Source organism: Penicillium macrosclerotiorum, assembly GCF_028827735.1.
Source record: "Penicillium macrosclerotiorum strain IBT 26536 chromosome Unknown utg000007l_segment0_segment0, whole genome shotgun sequence".
In the NCBI taxonomy this organism is placed as follows: Eukaryota; Fungi; Ascomycota; class Eurotiomycetes; order Eurotiales; family Aspergillaceae; genus Penicillium; species Penicillium macrosclerotiorum.
The window spans coordinates 1,553,278-1,576,629 of NW_026643086.1; the positions used below are offsets into that span (position 1 = coordinate 1,553,278).

Here is a 23,352-nt window from a genome sequence, read left to right on the forward strand (position 1 = left end):
GCAGCACAGTCACAGAAACAGAGACCCAAGAACGCAGAACGTCTGAAGAGAATGTCAGAACCTGGGAAAGAGAATGTGAGAGCGAGCAGCGATGGTGTTTATAGGGAAGCATAACTCCCTTAGAGAAGAGAGGGCGAGGGGGTCTGTAGTCCCAGTAGCAACATTGCTACGCCAGGCCTGCTTTGCCTGGCATCACGTCCCTCGAACGCCATCTCCCATACTCCTGGGCTGCTGGCCCCCTCTCCGGCTGCGAGCCTTCGGCGCGTCTAGGCACTTTGCGTGGAGAAGCACAGGACCAGCCGGCCAGCCGTCCTTGCCGCAGCAAATCAGGAGTCAAGAAAGGGCTCGATATGAAGGAACTTGTCCTGAACGCAAGGGATACCTGGGGCCGCACGATCCAGTGACGAGCGACTCGGAGATTTTGAGCTGCAGGAAGTGACCCTGGGAGTATCGTCGCCTGGGCCAGTGTTGACAACATTCAATCATGATCAGTGGCAATGGCCTGTCGACAGGAATGTTTGACTGTCAGTGACGGTCTTTGATTTGCCTACGGGGAGAAGGAATGCCACCATCCACCAAAACAACCTTGGCGTTGGAATGTAAGCCTAGATGATCGTTAGAGAATAACCCTGCCCGTTACAGACAAAAAAGGAACGAACCACTCACCATGACCCTGGGTCTAGGGCAACTGGCGTGGTGAAGTGTGGATGTATACAAGGGTGTTGGTTTTGTTAGGGTTAAGATAGGGCGGAGAGCCTTAGATGGGGAGGAAACGCGAAGTATATAGGAAGCATGCAAGTAACACGCGATCATTTGAACTGCACGGCCACTACTTGACAGCTGCAGGAACGTGTTCGGGGGGTATCTTTCTTCTCCTTTCAAAAGTGTACAGGCCAAAAATCACAAGGTAGAGTACATATGCAAGAAATCGTACACGGTCGTTCTCCTCTCCCAACCACGCAAGGGATAAGCCCACCCGGGACAATCCGCTCGCACTGCTCGCAGGGAGAGAGCAAAAGGGCAGTTTACCTTCATGCTTCCTCGTCCTCCTGGGCCCCTACAGTGAACTTCTTTCGCCCCGTGCCAGTGAGCTGCTGGATCTTGACCCTGTCCACCTGCTCCCCTACCTTCTTCTCTATCTTCGCGATCTCCTCCTCGGGATCGACAGCCTCCTCGCTCGCGAATTCCAGCACCAATCGCCGACCCAGAAGATGCGTGTTTTTCAACGCGTCCATGGCATTTTCCGCCTCGCGAGCACTGATAAAGTCGGCAAAACCGAAACCACGGGCTGAGCGATCGAACTTTTTAGGCACCCGAACAGAACGAAGTTGGCCATAATTGCCAAATAATGACCAGATATCCTTCTTGGTCGCCTGGAAAGGCAAGTTCTTGATAATGATCTTGGTTCTTCTCGCAGCAATTTTCTTGGCAGTATCTTCGCGTCTCCGTTCCTCCGCCGCGTCCATGCCCTTATGCGATGCCCGAATGACAAGCTCATGTTGATCAAGCTTGTAGCCATTCATGGCCGCCAAAGCAGCCTGAGCCTGAGCCTTGGTCTTGAATTCCACAAAGCCAAAGCCCATGCTGAGAGTCTGACCAGGTCGCTTAGGATCAGGCTTAGTCTTCACCCTACCGGTGATAAAGCCATCCAAGGGTCGGAAGACTTCCAAGAATTTCTCATTCGTGGTGGAGAAGTCCAAATTCTTGACGAATAGAGTTGATGTCAGTCCTGAATCCTCTGCCTCATCTGCTGCGAAGGTGTCCGAAGTGGAGAAGCCTTGAGTTTTGCCCCGAGTTTCGGGTAGAGCCTTCGGGGCCACTGTGCCGTCAAACAAGTTCTTGGGAGCCTTTTCCAAGAAAAGAATGGAATCTCCCAATTTGCGGTAGGCAAGTCCCTTGAATGCTTTTTGGGCCTGGTCAGGTCTTGCAAATTCGACGATTGCGATGGTCCCGGTCGGGGGCATCAGCAAACGAAGGATTTGGCCATAGGGTTCAAATAGACTCCTAAGCTCTGCAGACTTCACACCGAAGGAAAAATTCTTCACAAGAATTCCAGTATTGCCACGTTCCCGGCCCTGAAATGCATCAATGTTTACCCCATTTGAAGCAAAATACGCTTTGGTCTCCTGAATGACATGCGTTTCAGCATGTGCCTGCTTAACAGCTGCATCAGAGGACGTGGGGTCCAATAAATCGGCTTTGGACACACCCAGTCGTTCAGCGACCGAAGACATTACAGCATCAGCCTATGTTTTTTGTTAGTATAAATAGCTACTCAAAAGGTCGCGTTCCGTAAGGTGCAACTTACATTCATGTAGAGAGAATTCCAGTTGAAGGTGGAGGTGGATGCATCCATCTTGCGCTTAATTTGTTTTTGTTTCTTTAAAGGAAGCTTGGATAATTCATATTCGTCGATCTTGTACGTTTTCTTCGCAGCTGCGGGAAGAATATGCATAAGTCGGCCCTGGAAATGTTTCCCATCTAGAGCTCGATATGCGTCGATGGCTGCATCAGCATCGGCAAACTGGACGTAAGCGAAACCTTTGCTGGTCTCCGTGCGAGTATCAAACGCAACATGAATCTATAGCCACATTAGCGACAGATCATATCAAATATATCATAAAAGATCATCTGCACAAGGATAGCTTGAATGGTTGCTCTTCAGATAAACAAGAAGCATCTACTAAAATCTCTTGACCTGGTAACATCATCTGCATATTGCATCGGATGTCCCTATCAGGAAACTCATCATGCGAGCACATTCAATGGAAGGAAAGGGGACGGGGATGTATATGTAAACAGATAGAAATCACTAACCTCATCGAGTTTCCCGAACGGGGAGAAGAGTGGTTGGAGATCCGCATCAGTCATGTCGTAGGCAAGATTCCTGACGAACAGGCGAGCCGAGTCACGAATGAGTTCAACATTCGCATCTGGCTGCTCTGGCTCCGCTGAATGGTCAGGCTGTGTTTCAACTGCATCGTCCATGTAAGTATCGGCTTGGTTCTCAGAGCCAATATTTTCAATCACCGCGGTGCGAGATTCATCATCGCTGGGACTACGTGGTTCAACCGGTTGTTCAGCTTTATGCTGCTCAAACTCAGCCTGTTCATCTTCGTCCAGCAAACCCAACAAACGACTTGTCTTTGAGCGAAGCCAGTCAGCATCTGATACCGGACCAGCTTCAGCCCCGGTCTCCTCCGTCTCTTTCGCCTTATCTTCTTCCCCTTCATCTTCCATACCAACCATCGAGATGGGATGGGTTTGTTTGGTGCTGGAACTGGCAGGGATATCTTGCACCCGAGCTTTTTTGGCTTCCGACGGCTGTCCCTCTTCTGAGAAATTATCTTGACTTGGCTGGTTAATAGGCAGTGATGATTCTGCGGATGCTTGTGCCATATGATCATCATTTGCCCAAGTTCGGGTTTTTGACGAGCTTTGCGTCAAAGCAAGATACTCTTGTAGCTTAGGGTCCTGGGACTTAGCATCCTCATCTCGCTTGCGCTTGAGGACACTGTCCGATGAGATATTGGATGCAGCATCACGTTTCCGTGTAGGATGATTGTTCTCTGTGGGTTTATAATCAATCTACAAAAATACCGGTCAGTCTCAAGACCAACTGAATTGGTCAGCGGGAACGCAGGCAAAAGAAAAACCGAGAGATCATGACGAAATGACAACAAAATGTACATACCGGTCGAGCAAGATCTACCGTGATCTTGGACATCTTCATATATGTCCTGTTGAAGTAGCTGACAGCTTGGTTAGCTACTTCATTGCTTTTAAAACCGACGAATCCCATTCGCCGTCTAGGCAGGACATGGGCATCTGTGACAGTGAACCGACTTGCAAAATGATTGCGAAGCTGGTCATTAGAGCAAGATGGTGGAAGACCACTGACAAACACCCGGGTGTTCTCCATTTTCACTTTGTAGCTGAAGAAGCTTTGGGTGAGTGCAGTTGGTAGAAACTTTTGGGGAAATTTTTTTCTCGTCTTGTATGGGTCTAGGGCGGTGACAGAGGCGGTCTCGTATAATAAAACAGGCAATAAACATGGGGCAAGGCGGTCAGTTGTGGGCGCCGACACGCTGCTCGACCGCGCAATGAACAGCAGCCTCCGTTCCACAGCATCCCCATCGCAATCCGATAAAATCGCTACTTTTAGACTCGAAAGTTCTTTGCGATACCTGTCGCAATCATGACCACCGAGAAGAAGGACAAGATGGAGGGTATGTTCTTATCTCATTTGAAGTTTTGTGCTCTACCCGCTAACCACCTTGCGCAGCGCAAATCAAGTCCGTCGACATGGTAGGGTGTATTGACTCCCAGACACTTCGATGAAAACATCTCACACTTAAATAGACGGAAGATATGCAGCAGGAGGCCATCGCGCTTGGTTTGTTACTCCAATCCCTCGATACATGAAACGCATCTCATTCCGTCCCCTAGCAATCGAGGCCATGGAGAAGTATCACATTGAGAAGGTATGTGACCCAGTACCGAAGTACAGGGACTATTTGATTGAGCCTTTTCGCTAACTAGTTGTAGGACATTGCACAGTATATCAAGAAAGAAGTCCGATCTCGCCCGCCCTTTCCTCTAACGCCCTCGCTGATACTTTCTAGTTCGATTCTCGGAAGGGTGCCACCTGGCACTGCGTTGTTGGACGGAACTTTGGAAGCTTTGTCACTCATGGTTAGTGGCGAATTGGCCTTACTCCGATTCCCAATTCCACTGCTTACGACGTTACCAGAGACCAAGCACTTCATCTACTTTTACCTCGGCCACTGTGCCATTCTCCTGTTCAAGACCCAGTAAGCGAGGAGATACGCGTGCTTAGCACCAGAGGCATTAGCAAAATATGGGGAACGAATTGGAGAGAGAAATTTTGCGAATGTCCATTTACAGCTATCCTGTCATCTTCGTGTCGAGGCTTTGTTAGCTATTTTGCTCGAGCGCGTTCAGCACGAAATCACTGCCGCATGTTGTACACAAATTTTATTTCTCAAGTATTGAACAACCAAGAACTGCAAATATCCTCCAATGATCTTTTCCAATCGTATGAACTTGACTCGATTCCATGAAGCTTTGATTGTTGCCAAACCTTAAATCACATGCCCTCACGTGCTGCCAAGCATCCAAGCCACTTTGGCGCCGCATTACAAACATCGTTGCCTTCGCCTTCAGTCTTCCTTTCTGGAATTCACCCTCTCATCAACATCATGGCGATTTGTATTACATTTGGGACACATGGTGAGTTGTAGATCCACATTTAGTAGCCCGAGATCATGGTTTGCCCGCACTTCCGATTCCCGATGTTCTTATGTTTACCCTTGTGGACACCCTTGATCCCATCTATACTGCGGACACTAATCACGCCACAGAGTTCACCTCCATGCTCGAGGGCTACGAAAATGTCCGCGCCTACTGCTACAACTGTGAGTTGGCTCTATCTTCAGTTCCTACTGATTGCTTGCCATATTGGCAGTTGATGCGTTCGAAATCCTGATTGATGGATGTTTGCTTCCTAGGCCAACACTGGAACGGACATTGTTTGACTCGATGGTACGTACTCCTGTGAATTGACTTTATACTTCAATATAACTGACCGAATACTTGATACAGGCCTTTTTTCACCGTCTGCTTTGTGGTGAGCCTGCTTTGGACTGTCTCGTTTAGAAGCGCTGGCACTGATGATGACTGACATTAACATTGATTCGCTCAGCCTTTGATTCCACTCTCGACACATAAATATAAGGTGAGTACTCAGTGCGGTATATTTCATTCAGCCAGATTGATGCATAGCACTCCGATCCTCCTTTCTATCTGATGGTTGCTGATACTCTTTTTAGGAGGTAACATGCTATACGTGCCGCTTCACTCAAGATCTACGGTAAGCTAGCGAGCATGAGACAGTGCTACAATAAAAAACAGAATTGCAAAAACTTGGAACTGACAAGTATCAGGGACCGTCCTGATATCACGCCGGAAACACGACCACCTCCGAACATGCAGTGGGGTCCCCAACCTCCTCCGGGGGCTTGGCAGCAGCAACAGCAACCGCAGGTGCAACCACCTCCACAGGCGCATGGAGCCCAGCAACCGCAAGTTGACTATAAGTGAGCGCCACTAAGTGGATCAGTTAGTGATTTCATGGCACTGTGGTAGTGACTTGTTTTTCTTCTTATGTATTCCTTGGGGAGGAGCAAGAAGTGTGGAAGGAAACCGTGGAAGACACGACCACGAATGATTCAGCAGGACTATTCTTTAGAGCAGCAACAATTTGACTTCCGGTTATATCGTCACAAGCAATTATTGCGATTCGTAGTTCTTGGGTAACAGGCGAAACGTCCCCAGAAAAACTCTTAGCAGTCATAACAAAACAATAAAATTGAGAAGGGGTATAAAGTAATACAATCATCACATAATCAATCAAGAGAAACAAAAAAAAGCCATCAAATCCATATAGAATCAGGTAGAGGCATCCAGTGCTTCTTTACCCTTTTCTCCAATATGCTCTGTCGGAGTCGCAATACCAGAAGCCTGTGCTCCGTCTGTCTTCCTTCCGCGGTAAACGGTTGGCCTCTGGCCCATCAAATCACATGCCATCATCCGCACCACGCGCACAATGCTTTCCCGGCCCTCATAGAGAGGGAACACAACAACACCGAATAGGGTGCAGAACAACCACAACAGACCGACAACAACCCAGCCGGTGAAAAACTTCTTGCTGAATACATAGGATGTGCCGTACATCGGAATAGGCCACAAGATCAAGAATGCAAATGTCATGAAGATGGTAAGGGTGCGCGAGTAAAACGCAGCACGGTTGAGCTTGCGTGTCTCTTCATCGAAATCCATTTGGGAAGGCTCGTCACCTTCGCCTGGGATTAGCTCGAGATCGACATGTGCTGCGGCAGCAACTTCAGAGTCGTCAACTTTGCGAATAGCACGCATTGACTCATAGTCATAGTTCTGAGGTCCAAACATATAGGTGAGGATGGGAACGAAGACAACGGGGCTGAGAAGAGCAGCGACGTTTCCGGCAAGCATAGGATAACTGAACAAGGATCATTAGTTAAACGCTTCAATGATTTTCTTTTTTTTGAAAAAAAGGATACGTGGAATTGACTTACTTGGCGCCGGTCGTGTCGACAGTCAAAACGCCGTACTCTTTCTTCGCAGTCACCAACCAGGCAATTAACGACACAGCTAGACCGAGCGGTGGAGACACAGCAGCGGCGATCCAATTTTGACCCTTCCAGAGTAGAGTCATGGCGCCGGGGAAAACAGCGGACGAAATGATAACGCCCATCAATAGGTAGAGGTAACCCATGCCGATTCCGGCATAGTAAAGACCAGTAGCAAAGCCAGCCATGATGATAGAGTAGACAATGCAAGACATGTGGGACATCCAAACGAGCCTCTTGCCCTTGGCGGATGGGTTGATGTAAGCCTGATAGATATCATAGGTCCAGATAGAGGAGACAGCAATCAGCTGCGCTGAGAAAGCAGACGTCACGGCCATAAAGATCATCAGTGTCGTAGCAACTGCACCGCTGTAACCAAGAAGCTTGACGGCCGCAAATGGAAGAACCAGGCCAGCGGTCACATCGTCGCTGCTCATCCGCTGCGACCCTTCAAGAGCCAGCGCAGAGATACCCATTGTGCTGGCACACAACCAAGGAATGGCAAACCAGCAGAGACCTCCAATTACATAACCAGGAAAGGCATGAACTGGACTGGCAGCGATAGCTAGGAAAGTTAGCTTCTCCACCATTTGAAACGCTCCAGTTTTGGGAAGGTGATTTACCTTTGTTGTAGTAGCCGTTATCCAGGAAGACGGTGCCAAAGTTGCCGATCAGGTTGATTATCCAAAATATGCCACCTTCTTTGGATCTCATCGTCAAGTAGCTTCCTTGCGCATTACCATCCACAGGATGCGCCTTGGCGGCTGCGACGAGAGCATCATACACTTTGCCAGGGGAGCCGAGGGTGGCATTAGTAGCATAGGCAGAGAAGGCGAAGAGAAATATGACGACCAGAATCACCACAGTATGCATGTAATCGGTGATAAAAGTAGCTTTGATACCACCGAAGAGCGTATAGAGGACGACGCCGATGGGGAGCAGGAAGCACGCCGCGGCAGTAGGAACTCCGGTCAGTGATGTCATGACGGCGGAACCGCCTGTAAGCAGCATAGCCGTGACAAGAATGTTGGTCATGAGACAGAAGACGATGAAGACGACGTGGACAACAGTGCCATAGCGGGCGCGAATGACCTCGAGAAAGGTGTGGGCGTTTGGAGCACGACGCTTGAGCTCGATGGCCAGGGTCGCAAAGAGGAGAATCTGGACGGTTGCGCCTGCTTGTATGTTAGCCGGGTATGACACTACCAATATAACCTTCTCAGCCGTATAACCCACCAGATGCATAGAAGAAAGGTCCTGAAATGCCGTACTTGTATGCTACGGCTGATGACTGAAGAAGCGTGGCCGCCCACGTCCAGCTGCTCACCACCGCAGCTGCGACTAAACCCGATTTAACAGACCGTCCAGCGGTGGAGAACATCTCTGATGTCTGTACTTCATTTTGATAACTGCCATATTCAACGGGGTTACTTATTGATCTGCATCGCGCGGGGCTACTCCCTCCCTCCGTGGACATCACAGATTCATGGAGAGACAGCTTACCGTTTCAGTGCCCAGGTAATAAAGATCATCAACAGGGCAAAAGCAAAACCCAGCCCTAGAATAATTCCATAGCCGAAGGCCTGGGACAAGGGTGCTTCAAAGGTGACCACCCCGGATGACATGACTGTGGGGTCGTGTCGTTAGGCCAATGCAGGCAAGTTCGGAAGGGAAAACGAGAAGAGGTCGAGCTTCTTTTGACGCAGTCGAACGAATGACGTCGGATCAGTAATTGTGAAGTTAATTGACAGTAGTACAGAGGCAGCCGCCTTGCAGCAAACAAAGCAAGTCGAATTTCTCAATTGGCGGTATATGCATTCCAATCTCATTCTCCTGGAGGGGATTTCTCACGAAGATATACGCGCCGAGCAACCTTCATTCTTGCGAGACTCGAGCCGTCCCAGCTCCGAATTCGCACGCATCGACCCCGGAAGAAAGTCAGACTAGGGTTCCTGAGCTTAGATAGCGAGATACGACCCGCCGCCCGGGTCCTGATAAGGATGGCATCGCTCTCGTAATGACAATATGGCCTGGGTGCCCCTAGTGCGGTGGGTATGGACAACTAGGATGGGTAAGCCTCCATCGTCGCGGGACCTCCCGATGGTAGGCCAAACAACCAGAGCACATGGAAAGGGAGTGGAAGGCTGGAATGAAGGGATCTGGGCTCAGTCTCCACCGGCCTGGCGACGAACAGCGAATAAGTGACGAGGGGGGTTTGTTGAAGGAGGACGACCGTCCAATCTCGGCCTATCACGACTTGGCAAACGACGAGCTTATCAGGGCGGGTCGTCGGGTCGTCGGTGATTGGCTTTGCGGCTGGTGCGAGATAAGGTCAACCCATCAAATCGGGGGCGTTTGGGTGGTCGTTCGAAGCAGTTATCAGTCTTCACTGCCAAAATGACTGGCGGATGACAGAAAACGTAAAATCTTTATAAAGCCATTCTCCGGCCGATTCGGTCCCGGTCGCCCCCAGTGAGTCGATATGACTCGATAGAAACTCGTTATATTCATCCAACCAGTATTTGAGTTCTAGATACGAGGCCTTTGTTCAAGTATTTTTTTTGGAGGTGTCAGTTTTTATAAGTAGACAGGAGGCTTGATATTACCCTAGAGCAGATACGAGACCCGAGATTAGTCTGACTTGAGGTCGATGTATGTAGCTTGGGCAAACGGAGTACCCCGTTGGTTAGCGCGGCTGACGAGAATCCGTTCGACAATCAGGGCCCTGTGTTTAAGAGATCTCTTGGGGCTGACCAACGATGAGTCGTTGGACAAATACCGACAAGAGGCTTTCAACAAGAAGATCTTGATGGATGCTACGTATAATCTTCCTGACATCGACTCTTTGCCCGTCCATCCGTTCTCAATTATTAGATAGCATTATTTGTACAACTAACTCCTCACGTGACCGTTTCCCTCTAGGCCGTGTACAATTACTTACGTCTGAGTGACCTCAAATACCGTCTTTCCAAGCCCTCCCTTCCCTTTATACACCAATCCGCAGGCCTCTCTTACTTTGTCAATATCCCGCATATCGACTCTGGCCCCCACCACAGGCACAAGTTTCCCTTCTTCCACAAACTGTCGGAGAGTATCTAGGTCTGCGCCGTTTGGTTCAAGGAACCAATACATATAGCCAACGCTCCAGCGCCAGGCTCGTAACCGGCGCAACATATCCCCTGCATTGAGATACACGCGCCCGACCAGCGGAATGCGAGGATTGTCGGGCCGCTGCATAACACTCGAAGCCTGAAGAGTGGTAGCGGAGGGTTTCGTGGAAATTGAAACAATGAGTCCCGTTGTGGGGACTACTAGATGGAGAAATTGCATAGCTTGGCCTGTGGTGTCAAATAGAAAGTCGACAGAACGGGCTGGGATAACATCTACAGGGTCATCCTTGGTGTAGTCAATGACTGCCGAGCGGAGGTCAATAGAGAGAATCAAAAGAACACAGAGGTAACGAATTGCTTGAGACTTACTTTCATCCACGACATCTTTGCCAAGCAGCTGTGAGACCTTAGGGACTTTGGAGGTCGAAACCGTGGTGATCACCTTCCCAGCACCGAAGACGTTCTTGGCCAATTGGCATGCAAATGCTCCTGTACCGCTTACTGATCGAAAAGACACCTTAGCTTTGTCAATAGGCATGAGAAATTACTTAAGACTTACATCCGCCAGGTACAAATACAGTCTTGCCCTCCAGCGAGCCCTTATACTGTCTCAATACTTGCAAGGCGGTGACCCCAGCAAGGGGCAACGCTGCGGCATCAGCGAAGGACAGACTCTTGGGCTTCAGAGCAAGATAGTGCTCTGGACATTTGAAATATTCACTCCATGCGCCTATCAAATCTGTGAATTAATAAAAAGAATACTTTCACCGCTGTCGGGTGAGTATCTTACCACGATGGGCTTCGGGTAACCTGGTATAGACTTCGTCCCCAATCTTCAAATTTTTCACTTCCTTCCCAACTTCTATCACAACACCGGCAGCATCATAGCCAATAAGATAAGGAAATCTTTCGTGTATAGTATTAGCGTTGATAACCACCTTATCAAGCAGAAAGAAAGAGCAAAATCAAACCAACTTACGTTTCCTTGACTGCCATCTTGAAAATTCCATCGGCTTTTTTCACATCCACCGGATTGATGCTTGCGGCATGGACGCGAACAAGGACATCTTTTGCATCAGTCACTGTTGGACATGGTACAGTTGAGAGCTGATACCCAGAGGGATCAGTATATTCCGGCGCCGTGATTGCCAGCATTTCTGTGGCCATTGAGATGACCAATGTCAGAGATCCAGTGCTGAACAAGCCTAAAGGAATAATGAAGGAAGTAGATTTCCACTCAGGGTCGTGGAAATGGATATTTAAAGTTGAAGTTGAGAAGGTCTCCACTACCTCGACATATTTATCGACCGAGGCTCGCTAGGCTCGCTAGCGGTTGGCCACACTGGCTGGGCCGGACCTTTTCGCGCCACGCCGAACAGGGTACGGGATCAATTTTGCAATCGGGCTTCGGTCAACTCCAATTCTCAACCCCGTATATTTACTTGTAAGGAGTTGTCTGCTGTGTATTATTATTGTGTGTCCTCTGGGTTGTCTGGTCGCCGACTTCGTTTCCCCTCAATATTTAATGAAATAACTTTAGTAACATGAATATATCTGCTAGAAGCACATCAAATTACGACCTGTGTATCTTATTGTCATCCGGCTGTGTGAGCTATCAACTGATCTACGACCGTCACGGTCTTCCGAAGACCGATTACCAAATCCAACAGTTGCCAGTTGCCAAATGCTCAGTTGAAATAAAGTTTTCACCTCAATAGCTTGCGAGGGGAAGCTCGGGCCGGGAAGACCAATTGCCCGGCCCAGATCGGGGGAATAGGCGCTCCGGTTGTACCCACCTCCACCATTGCCACACGGCTACGACATGATGATTCATGTAGAAGCCATTCGAATACCAGTCATGAGATTCACATGGACGATTTCAGATCAGCACCTGAGAATGATTGGGTGGATACCCACCAGCTGAAAAATTTCGATGAGATCGTAGCCAGAACAGGGGACAGGGACACGACCTTGCCGAGGTAAGGGGACCTTTCCCATGGGATATGGATCCACGCAAACGTGCACGAGGACTGTTGGGACTTGGGAAAGATACAAAACGCAGTGAGTGCTGCAATGATGAAAACTTCACGGCCTCCATTTCATCAAGTATACCATTTCAATCAAATCAGACCATGATGGACAGCGTCTCCCTTGTGACAGGCGCAAGCGGATTTATCGCCAGTCACGTCGTCCAACAGTTACTCGAAAGAGGGCAGAAAGTTCACGCAACGGTCCGCAGTGTCCGAAATACGAAGAAAATCAAACATCTCCTAGATATGCAGGAGCGATGGCCGTGCAAGCTGACCTTGTTTGAAGCGGACCTGCTTGTGCCTGGATCCTTCGACACTGCAGTAAAAGGCTGCTCCGTGGTCTACCATATAGCTTCGCCTTTCTTTATCGAGAACAAAATCCACGATGGCCAGAAAGAACTTGTTGAACCGGCTCTCAAAGGAACACAGCATGTTCTTGATGCGGTCCAGAAATGCGAAACAGTCAAGCTTGTTGTTCTTACCTCTTCAGTTGCGGCTATCTTTGGTGATTATGCAGATGTGCGGCAAATGAAGGACAACACGCTCTCTTCCAATTATTTCAATACGACTAGCACGGTAAACCACAATGCCTACTCCTATTCCAAAGCAATCGCCGAGAAAGAGGCCTGGAAGTTATACAAGGCACAGCCAAATCCTCCTCGATGGAGGTTAGTGACCATCAACCCTGGATTTGTTCTAGGCCCATCTTTATCTCCATTATCGGAATCTGGCAGCCTGACACTGCTAGATCAGCTGCTTCGTGGCGAGCTATTTTGGGGGGTACCAGACTTATGGTTTGCAACTGTTGATGTTAGAGAGGTTGCTTCCGCTCATATTCAAGCCGCTCAAAATCCGAATTCGCATGGCCGCTATATATTGGCAGACAGCAAAATGCACAGTTTTGTCGAGTTTGCTCGTATTTTAAGAGCTCTCAGCCGCTCTAGAAGAATTCCAAACCACACGCTCCCAAGTTCCTTGGTACGATTATGCGGACCGCTTCTTGGTTTGAGTCGAAAATGGCTCAGCCTGAATCTGGGGATCAAATTTGACATTGACAACAAATCCAGCCTGGACGAGCTGAAAGTTATCTACCGACCGTTAGATGAGACTTTGGCAGACTATTACCGTTCCTGGAATTCCCGAGGCTAATATGTACAAAAATAGCCGAGTATTTCTTGGGAGAAGAATTTTGAATTGTCTGCTATAATGAATCGATGAAATCATCCTTCGGGGCTCCCACGCTCTCGTTCATCTCTTGCCCTTCTGAGTTTAAATATGGCCTTCACTTTATAATAGGCCACTTTATTATAGTCAACATCGGGTCTATTTATGAGCTACGCCGTATGTTGTAGTTCCCACCTTCAGCTATTGCATATGTCTCCGAAAAAAAGGATGTCGAACCAACTCTTCTCAAAGCCTTGGGATATAATTTAGTCCTGCTGATCGCGACCCATGCTATTGCTTCACTTTTTTTCCTTTGATTGCCAGAAGATAAATCCATTAGAAAAAAGCCCTTCTCGATTTGAGTTCCGTTTACCAATTTCAGAGGCTTCGACAGTGAATAGTTTTTTAAATCGCATCCACTTCTAGACCTGTTGCATTGCATCAAAAAATCTAGACTGGTTCGAACTAGTATTTATCATTAACTAGTTATTTGGTATATTTGATTCCTAAATTCAGAGGAAAATGGCCTTGCTGAACCCGTTCGTAGAATAGCAAGTAGAAAATAAAAGATTCCCATCTTAGAAAATGATTGACAAGCTCAATTATCATCATCTTATTCTATCCGTCAAGACTCTTTCGCATATTTAGGTCAGTTTGGAAACTCTGCATATCACACGGCGTTTCCGAAATCCGTTCCGTCGGCCCCGGCACCCGAAAACTATCCGAAGGGTTTCTTCGTCAAACAAATTTATTCTGGCGCAATGGAGTATTCACAAGTCAGAAAACGTCCTGGAGCTCATTGATTATTCACTCGTTGCCTCGGCTCTTCAATGGCCGTGCATCTAGATGGAATGCTTGAAACAAGGAATTCAATGCATAAATTGAATATAAATTCTACGCTACGCAATAGAGGTCTGTCCATTCTTCTACTCCAATTTTGAGCCACTAGAAGCAACAATCTCCTGGATATTTGTGACTTTCAAAGCCGTCATTATGAATTCCAACAAAGCCTTGATCTTCAAAAAGATCCCTCGAGGCCTTCCTGTACCCGGCGAAGACTTGACTATCGAGCAAGTCACTGATACAACCAATGACGCGCCTCCTCCAAATGGGATCCTTGTCAAGTCCCTTTATGCTAGTTTCGATCCATATATGCGTGGTCGTATGCGCCCAATTGAACACGAATCTTACTCTCCGCCCTTTCACCTCAATAAAGCTATTGACAGTTTTGGCATTGGCAAGGTCTTGAAGTCGAGGAATGATTTCTACAGAGAAGGCCAGATTGTTATTGGTGAACTTCCAGTTCAAGAATATTCAATGCTAGATGAGAACTCTATTACTAGAATTCGTTTCCTTGAAAATTCGCATGGATTGGAGGATATCCGCGTGTTCCTTGGTGCCTTGGGAATGCCTGGGCTGACTGCATACTCTTCCTTCTATGAGATTGGAAGACCGAAGAAGGATGATGTGATTTTCATTTCCGCTGCAAGTGGTGCTGTCGGACAAATCGTCGGGCAGCTGGCAAAACGGGAAGGGCTGAAAGTTATCGGAAGTGTGGGCTCCGACGACAAGCTCACTTATATTTTGAACGAATTGGGTTTTGACGCCGGGTTCAACTACAAGAAGGAAGAGCCCAAGAAAGCCCTTGCACGTCTTGCACCTCAGGGACTAGACATTTACTATGACAATGTTGGCGGTGAACACCTCGAGGCCGCCCTGGATTTTATGAATCCGTTTGGTCGCATTGTCGCTTGTGGCATGATCTCTGATTTTAGTGGTGCTCCTCACCCGATCAAGAATCTCCACAACCTCATAACCAAGCGCCTCAGCATGCGAGGATTTATTGTATCTGATCCAGGATTCGCCGATGCCTATCTCTTGGAGCACCAGAAGAATATGCAGAAGTGGATTAAGGAAGGCTCTATCAAAAGCCTAATTCACGAAACTGTGGGTATTGGGAACGCTGCAAAAGGACTGGTCGGAATTTTCGAAGGAAAAAACATGGGGAAGGCTATTCTTAGATTCTGAAAAGATTGACCAAATCGCCGACTTGGAACTTCGAAGGAGCAGCAAGCATATAGCCTGCTTTTACCCCGCGAGACCTTCCGATCTATCAAACAATATGTTTCAAAATTATCTTCTCTTTTTTCTTCTCCAGAAATCATACTACAGGAAATTAATTTCTCTCGTCATCTCTCATTAGACGACTTTTCGCTTGACTTAACACAAAGATATCGTAAATGTCGATTACCACCCCGTCAACTCCCCGGCCTACCATCATAAACGGAGTTTTTAATAAATCAGAACAGATATTTAAAAATTATTAAAAGAAAAAAAAAAGAAAAAGAAAAATGGATATTCAATGTAATTATCAGCATTCTGTAATATATGACAGCCCACATCTCCGCAGTTCAGACTCAGTCCACTCCCATAGACGCTGTCCCATTTCCCTGTTCTGTGTATACTTGTTGTGTGGTTTTAAGTGTCCGACAGGTATATAATATCCTCCATTGACAAGTTCATCCTTTCTCGCACCGGCAGAAGCCCATAATTGGTTCAGTGCTCCTTCAGAGATTGATGATCCAAAGAATCGCAACGATTTTGATCCTAAGGCAATAATAGCAGAGCGCTGGTTTAGGGAATCATACAGATCTGTTAAGATGATGCCTGGGTGAACAGATACCGATGTGATCGATGGATATCGCCGACTAAGCTCGGCAGCAAACAGAATATTTGCCGCTTTTGATGCGCCATATCGAGCATTGGTGTTGACCTTTTTGAGTTTATCTTGATCTAGCAGCGTATCAAACGAGGGTGCAAGATTGTGTCCCACCGATGAGAGTGACACAACACGAACATCGGATGCGACATTTTCGGCCGTTCTCAACATAATGGGTAACAAAAGTTTGCACAATAAAAAGTGACCGGTGTGATTTGTTCCAAGCTGAATTTCGTGACCCATTTCTGTTTCGCCAGGGGGCAAAGACATAACACCGGCATTGAGAACCAGGACGTCAAGTCTTTGAGACTGGGTGTTGACAATCTCTGCAGCGTCTTGAATCGACTTCATAGACGTCAATTCTAAGGGAAGCCAAATAATTTCTACATTGTTTGGAATAGAGGATTTGATAAATTGAATGGCCTGCGCTGCTTTGGATTTCGAACGAGCACCCATAAAAATTTTGCTTGGATGGTGTTTTGCCAGCTGTAAGATTGTCTCCCTGCCAAGACCGGCATTGCCTGAAAAATATGAAGAGTTGCTTTTTTTATCATATCGAAAGACCTTCAACTCACCTCCTGTCACTAGAAATACTTTTCCAGATAGATCGGGGAGATCTTGGTCAGGGTTGAAACTGGCTCCGCCAATATAGTTCAAGGGGTTGGCAAAAGAAGCGATAAATCCAGCCATTTCGACGGTGATCTTTTCAGGGACTCTTCAAAAGAAAAGGATTGATCTCAATTTAAAACAATCTTACACAAGAAATGAACAAAATTCGGCGCAGCTATCCAGCCGAATGGCACCCCACAACTTGAACCGGTGCCATGGTGGAAATGTGGGGAAACCTCAAAAAGTTTATTAGCAAGTAAACGGCGATTCTTCAGAACCTTAAATTCGATGAGCGAATGCCGGTGAAAGAACCTCGGCTTTCATGCGGCACACCAATTTACGGCAATGTATCCAACAAGGCGATTAGTAGTGCCCTAGAGAACTTTTAGAAACAAAAACAATACCTCCAAGTCTTAAGACACTTGACGGTTCATGGATAGCATTCCATCAAAACCTTCCTCAATTTAAAGTTGGGTTGAGCTCGGGCACGTGTGGGCTTTAGCAATGTCTATTCCTCGCTGACTGTGTAGGGCAAAGTAACCGACTCTGACAGCTCTAGGACGCTCTGATGCGATGAAAATATTCCGCTCACGATATTTGCGCTGACGCAGATACTTTCGGAGCTGGTTAGCGTTCGAATGCCTTTTCACACAATAAGGGCATACTCGCATACAACTCTGATCTCTGCATTTTCTCTGGGCCAATCCTTCTGGTCCGTCTGGTGCACAACACAGTCGCATGCATGGTGTATATTTAGCGTGTTGGCCATGTGTCAGTTACGAATGAGGACAATTAAGGACAACTGAGGATAATGACTTCAAAGAGCAGTTCATACGATAAATTTAGAACCCGCATGTTTTAATTGGCAATATTGATGATACCCTTCAGAAGTCATGATAATAGCATGAATAATATCGTCATTGATTTTGTCGGGAATTTTCAACCCTGGTAGACCTCGTGTTCCTGGCGTAAACATTTAATTTTCTGGAGCTGATTTTCCTCATCCTCGTGTTTCCTTGGGAGGAGAAATGGTCGCGAATATACGAAGGAATGGTGGAAAATCAATAAATCAAAGATAAGAAATTTTTGTGGTAGAGTTGGAAAGAAGGGAAGGATCAATATTACCATTTATCTGTCAGTGAGGATCACAAAGACAAAGTTTTGCAATTGATACAATATTATCTACGCTTTTGCAGGATCTTTTTCATCGACAAAAATTAATAGGGACTAGTTCGCAGCAGGGAGAATTGGTTCAAAGGTTGGTGCATTGGGGTAGATCAGTGTTCAAAGGGGAATTTGAAAGCAAAGTCGACCTCGTCCAAAACATCTTTGCCGATATCTCCTACTGCCTACCAGAAAACACCACGTTCCGCGGGAGGCTGTACTTTTCTTCCACAAAACGATCGACTGATTTCCACTGTGTGTATCTGTCTTATATTGTATCGTGGCAACGACTGATGACCAGCTAATAGCAGTTCTGGGACATATAACGGAGTTTGCTCAAGAGCTACTCTCATATCTACTCCTTATCCTCAGGCGCTCACCGTACACCCAAAATGCCCAAGGAATCGGTGCCATGAGTAACATCAAGAAGGCTAGAAGCGAAGTCGCCCATCCCACATCAAGTAGCTCAAACATTTGCAGCGCAAAGAGCGGGAAAATAAAGCTCATAAGGTACCTGCTAAACATCATGGCGCCAGATGCAGACGCCCCATAGAGTGGACCGTAAGAGTCTAGCATAAACAGGTTGACACCAGCATAAACGAGAAGACAGGCCAACATTGTCATTCCTTGAAAAAATATTGGCACGATCCAGTGAACTTTGTATTCAGCTGTCCACCCAGCGATGAATAGACAGGCTGGAAGGAAAGGACTAGCTACCATCGCTGAAAGCAGACGGTTCTCGGGTGGAAATCGTTCACTCGAATTGGGAGTGGATTTCCAGGCGTGTAAACGTCTTTGATAATAGAAGATGTCGATAAAAGAAAACGGGATACACGCGAGGAGGCTGCCTAAGCTCACGCCGAGGTATGAGAGTGATTGGCCAGATGAATCGAATTCGTAGTACCTTTCCAAGGTCCAGGGAATGGAAACCACGTATGCGTATAGCAGGCCGAAAATGACACCGTTGTATGAGCTAACCAATGTCACAATGGGCTCTGTGAAAAGCATATGTAGGGGACGTTGGATCAAAGTGACAAAGAAGTACCGCAGTGTCTTTTGGAATGATGATTTTTGTGATGAATCATCACTAAGACCCAGTCTTCTGGCTCTGCGCTTGAGTATAACACCCTTATAGGTTTCCTTGGTGAAGAGAACAGGGATATATGTTGCAACAGAGACGAAAATGGCCACCCACTGTGTCCAGCGCCAGGACCTGGTTTGAAGAACAAAACCCCCAGCCAATGGCCCTAATGTCGGAGCAACAGACGGAATAGAATAATATACTCCAAGATACACTCCGCGATATATTTCAGGCGTATAGTCGAGTATGGTAGCAGAAGCGTTACTGATATTCGGCGAGGCAAGTATAGCAGCAAAGAATCTGCAGATGATGATGTCTCTTAAGTTGCTAGCTGCACCTGCGCCAACCATGAATGCCATAGAAATCGGCGTTGTGATGATAAACACGGCCTTCCTTCCGTATGTTTCGGAGAGGGGTGCTCCGAGAAGAGGACCGAAAGCCATTCCAAGATTATAGAGGGCAAGAGGCAGAACGGAGACCTCGTAACTGCAGTTGAAGACTCGCATTATCTCATCCGATGCTGGGGCATAGATGGAACCGGCGAATGCGCTTGCAAAGGCTAGACAAGTGACAGATACTTGACCCCATAATCGCGTCGCCAAAGGGAAATTCCGGGGGTTGTCGGGGTCGTTCGGTCCATTCCAATCATCAACTCGTATATGGCGCTGTATTCGAGGATCGGTGCGAAGGTGAGACTCTTGATTCTTCTCGCATTTGATGTCCATTTTCGGGAAGATGACGGAATCACTGCAGCAATCGCCGTCGAGGGGTTGATACGTGATAGTGAGAAATGAATGATTACAGTGCACGCGAAGAGAAGAATTTGGGACACTTGGAAAAATAACACCGACTATCATTTCAGACTCATAAAACGCTTTACAATGCGTTGGAATGCTGGGCGGGTATTTCACTTTGCATCTCCGAAGGTGGACCCTTTGCTTTTAGCGGGTCGGGAGTCCGGACATAGGATGTCCGATCATACAACACAATTGCAAAAGCAAATGAACGGTTGATTTCCGTTGACAGAGGGATGACTACGGTGCCAAGATTCAAAGCATCGAATTCTTTGCCAGAATATTATCTGGTGATAATTGAAGAAGTTATCAGTTATGTTGTCAACTTGCTGTTTTCAGGTGACTGACCCATACGCCATCAAGAATTCGGCAATTGATCAGTGCGACTTGATCTCAGATAGAATATCCACTTCCAGGGGCGGTTATCATACACGGTAAATTAGTTTGTGCATTTCCGAGAGCCCGAATCTGAGTGAAAATTTCAATAAGTGGATAGGCAGACCATGTATTTCTAACATTGCAGGGCCGGCAGCCGCATGATGGTCAATATCCGATATCGAGGTCCCTGTTCCTGATGCTAAGACAGGATATGCAGCAGCAATCAAGGGCTGGATCGAGTCGATCACATACGGCACAGAGACCCATGAGTGGAGCTATCTGGTTGCGAATCAGGCCTAAAAATCCCAATCCCCAGATATCTAAGAACCTACAGCTTCCACGAAGGTTCGACGCATTAGGTCGCTAACCCAATAAATTAATATACTCTGTATACATCTATAGCTTAGAGCTAATCTTTAATAGCTGTTAATTCTACTAGTATTAGCTTAATCTTACTATTCTTAATTATATATCTATAAAATTGTCGTTCTTAGGTTATAATCTTATACTTAGAGGGTTATTGTTATGGAACAACCAAATGCATATTACTCGATTTTATTCCAGCCGACTTCGGATTCGAATCGTATGCATGACGATATATGTTTGCAGGGAACAACAAGTTAGATTCGGACTCCTTTACCGTGATGCCTCCGGCAAACAGCGGAATAACGACATTAAGGTCATGAAAGGAGAATCCCCCTTTCTTTCGAATTGAGTCTCTTCAGGATTCAGTTATTGAAATAATATACCTTTACTATTCTTCTCCGATTCAATAACGATTCAATATTATATTCATTTTTTCCTCACCTAACCAACAGGCCGCTACCCTGCAAGTAGTTAACAAAGTCACTTTGCTTGTTCACTTGTTGACGACTTCCCTTTTGTTTTGTTTTTTTCTCAATCTCTTCGAAATGATATTCACTCAAGTGATCAAGGGCAGGCTCGAGTAGTATGCACTAAGTGCCAATCTAACTGCTATGCTAACCCTTCTTGCACTATCCCAGACGTTCAAGAAAATGTAAAGGGTAGCTGTGATACCTAGCCCATAAAGAAAAATCCATTTGGTTCGATAATTACATGGAACCATGTTCGCAGCTATGATTCCTTAGCCGAGAAGAGATAAACTGGGAAACTTGCTAGATTTATAAGAAGAAGTGGATGTTAACAAGAAGCTGGATTCTTGGGTTTATTCTTACGAGGGAAGTAGTGATAAGCTAAGGGTGACGATGTCGTCACGAAATAAATGTGGACGTCTCTTTCGAGTGATTGTATTCAGCTATCCAAGACTGCGAAACTGCTCTAGTCTGGCTTCGGTTTCCTCGCAGAGAATAATATTGACCCATTATTGGTGCTCATCAACCTCAGCCGGAGGTATGGGCGCAGGTGCCATAGGAACGGCCAGATAACAAGACCAGAATGCAAGATTTTGGTATAGAAAACTTCAGGGTTGGCTTAGGGCGAGGGCAATAGGGATGAGCGAGAATTGGAGTAAACAATGACAATAGAAGAAAGGGAAGACAAACCACCTTATAGGCACAAGATCAGGCTGGGCGAAAAGGGAGGGGAATTAGATTTGGCTAGAGGAGGGATTCAGTTTCGGCATCTTCTTGGTCGCCAATAGAAAAAAAGGGAAAAATTGTATTCAAACGCTTAGATCAAGACTGAAGGATGACAAACAGTGCTGGGCGGCTTATATCATTGTTGCCTTGAAGCTCGTCCTAAGGTATTTTCAAGGAACTATAAGCTCAGTGAGCACCATATATGTCCTAGGGCTGTGGGCGGTCAAGTGGCGGCTTGACGTACAGATGGAAGGACGACCGTTTCTGGCGTCGAAAGTAGTCATTTTTGGCGTCAATTCGTTAACACAGCTTTTTCCCAAAATCGAATCTGGAAATGTATTCAAAAGGCTTCAATTCCATGCATAAACGGGTCTTTCAAATATTCAGGCCATGTCATGTTCTTTTTGTTGACTTAAATTATATCATTGTATATCCTGCGCGTTGTTCAATGACTTACGAACCAGAGGATCTAGAGACGACATACATGCAGTCCTTATCCATTCTCAGTTGATCTTTCGACTGTGTTCTTTCTGTTCTTTCCTCGATTGCCCTGTGACATGATGAAGGAGATACACCTTGGACTGGAGATTCAGACTTACGATTCGGGGTTTGCTTTGTAATCTGTTCCAGCCAGAAAGGTGGCTGAAAAGTCGAAGTTGGGCTAGTTCTAAGGAGATACGAGGAAAGACAGATGTGATAGATATACGTGGGCCAACAAATTCAAACCATATCACAGGCATAATTCAGTGACGAAGTACATACTGCTTTGGTCTATCACCTAAGAAGGGCGGGATATGTGCTATTTTTGTTGTTTTCCAAGCGTGTACAGCACATAGGGCATCCCGACCCCACTCTTCATGAGCCAATCACTCCGTTAGGAGAATCGTGCCGATCTTGGACTGCGCATATCATAGCGCACATAGCCACGCTGATCACTATTAGTGCCTTACACCGCCCCCCCCCCAACCCTTCCGGGTTGTGGGTGCGCCACGCACAGATGCATAACCACACACAGACGCATAATTTTCTCCTATCTCCTATTTTTTGCTTCCCTATCCAACACCACCATCTAAATATGCCTAAGTTCGATGAATCTCGTATGGCCGAGGCCTGCCTAGCTGCATCACGCGTTGAGAAGCCGAATATAGCGCGTTTAGCACGCGAATTTGGTGTTAATCAAAGCACTCTCTATCGCCGTGTTAAAAAAGGATCAGGGCCTAATACAGCTAAACGCAATGCTAAACAGGCCCTAGAAGCCTACCAAGAAGAAGCCTTGATTCGCTGGATTCAATATATGAACGATTGCTATATGCCTATCACTCCTAGGATACTAGAAGCGTGGGCGAATCGTGTATGCTAACGCGTCGGGAAGCCGTCGGTTAGCAAGATGTGGGCGTATCGCTTTATTAATAGGCTTCCTAAACATCTTCAATTAGGGCCTACTAAGCGGTATACGAAGGAATCAAAGCGAATACTAGCAGAAGATCCAGCAGCATTACAGCACTGGTACGATCTACTAGCCCAAACGATCAAGAAGACAACGCCTGCTCGTCT

At 46.8% G+C, this 23,352-nt stretch overlaps 9 protein-coding genes across 9 annotated transcripts; 4 read left to right on the plus strand and 5 right to left on the minus strand.

Annotated features, from left to right (window-relative positions):
• Positions 1-1,031: 1,031 nt before the first annotated feature.
• Positions 1,032-3,922, minus strand: mrd1 (RNA-binding ribosome biosynthesis protein MRD1; the record flags this gene model as incomplete). The annotated part of the gene is made up of 4 exons (XM_057079111.1): positions 1,032-2,246; positions 2,309-2,581; positions 2,818-3,588; positions 3,695-3,922. 4 exons carry the CDS (start codon positions 3,920-3,922, stop codon positions 1,032-1,034), a joined length of 2,487 nt encoding a protein of 828 aa, XP_056931781.1.
• A 276-nt stretch (positions 3,923-4,198) lies between these two features.
• Positions 4,199-4,818, plus strand: N7462_007394 (dynein light chain DYN2; the record flags this gene model as incomplete). Its single annotated transcript, XM_057079112.1, has 7 exons — positions 4,199-4,229; positions 4,286-4,308; positions 4,363-4,396; positions 4,450-4,484; positions 4,549-4,575; positions 4,626-4,695; positions 4,754-4,818. 7 exons carry the CDS (start codon positions 4,199-4,201, stop codon positions 4,816-4,818), a joined length of 285 nt encoding a protein of 94 aa, XP_056931782.1.
• A 404-nt stretch (positions 4,819-5,222) lies between these two features.
• On the plus strand, positions 5,223-6,123 carry N7462_007395 (rhodopsin family protein; the record flags this gene model as incomplete). The annotated part of the gene is made up of 7 exons (XM_057079113.1): positions 5,223-5,253; positions 5,385-5,438; positions 5,532-5,565; positions 5,626-5,650; positions 5,726-5,758; positions 5,853-5,893; positions 5,967-6,123. The coding sequence occupies 7 exons, from the start codon at positions 5,223-5,225 to the stop codon at positions 6,121-6,123; spliced, it is 375 nt and encodes a 124-aa protein (XP_056931783.1).
• Positions 6,124-6,471: 348 nt separating this feature from the next.
• On the minus strand, positions 6,472-8,815 carry N7462_007396 (sodium:solute symporter family protein; the record flags this gene model as incomplete). Its single annotated transcript, XM_057079114.1, has 5 exons — positions 6,472-7,060; positions 7,137-7,755; positions 7,814-8,365; positions 8,427-8,599; positions 8,694-8,815. 5 exons carry the CDS (start codon positions 8,813-8,815, stop codon positions 6,472-6,474), a joined length of 2,055 nt encoding a protein of 684 aa, XP_056931784.1.
• Positions 8,816-10,127: 1,312 nt separating this feature from the next.
• On the minus strand, positions 10,128-11,467 carry N7462_007397 (NADP-dependent oxidoreductase; the record flags this gene model as incomplete). Its single annotated transcript, XM_057079115.1, has 4 exons — positions 10,128-10,801; positions 10,860-11,030; positions 11,091-11,206; positions 11,280-11,467. The coding sequence occupies 4 exons, from the start codon at positions 11,465-11,467 to the stop codon at positions 10,128-10,130; spliced, it is 1,149 nt and encodes a 382-aa protein (XP_056931785.1).
• Positions 11,468-12,432: 965 nt separating this feature from the next.
• On the plus strand, positions 12,433-13,479 carry N7462_007398 (uncharacterized protein; the record flags this gene model as incomplete). The annotated part of the gene is made up of 1 exon (XM_057079116.1): positions 12,433-13,479. One exon carries the CDS (start codon positions 12,433-12,435, stop codon positions 13,477-13,479), a length of 1,047 nt encoding a protein of 348 aa, XP_056931786.1.
• A 1,008-nt stretch (positions 13,480-14,487) lies between these two features.
• N7462_007399 (MDR family NADP-dependent oxidoreductase) lies at positions 14,488-15,522 on the plus strand (the record flags this gene model as incomplete). Its single annotated transcript, XM_057079117.1, has 1 exon — positions 14,488-15,522. One exon carries the CDS (start codon positions 14,488-14,490, stop codon positions 15,520-15,522), a length of 1,035 nt encoding a protein of 344 aa, XP_056931787.1.
• Positions 15,523-15,865: 343 nt separating this feature from the next.
• On the minus strand, positions 15,866-16,903 carry N7462_007400 (uncharacterized protein; the record flags this gene model as incomplete). Its single annotated transcript, XM_057079118.1, has 2 exons — positions 15,866-16,734; positions 16,789-16,903. 2 exons carry the CDS (start codon positions 16,901-16,903, stop codon positions 15,866-15,868), a joined length of 984 nt encoding a protein of 327 aa, XP_056931788.1.
• A 1,419-nt stretch (positions 16,904-18,322) lies between these two features.
• Positions 18,323-19,792, minus strand: N7462_007401 (MFS transporter; the record flags this gene model as incomplete). The annotated part of the gene is made up of 1 exon (XM_057079119.1): positions 18,323-19,792. The coding sequence occupies one exon, from the start codon at positions 19,790-19,792 to the stop codon at positions 18,323-18,325; it is 1,470 nt and encodes a 489-aa protein (XP_056931789.1).
• Between the last annotated feature and the right edge of the window lie 3,560 nt (positions 19,793-23,352).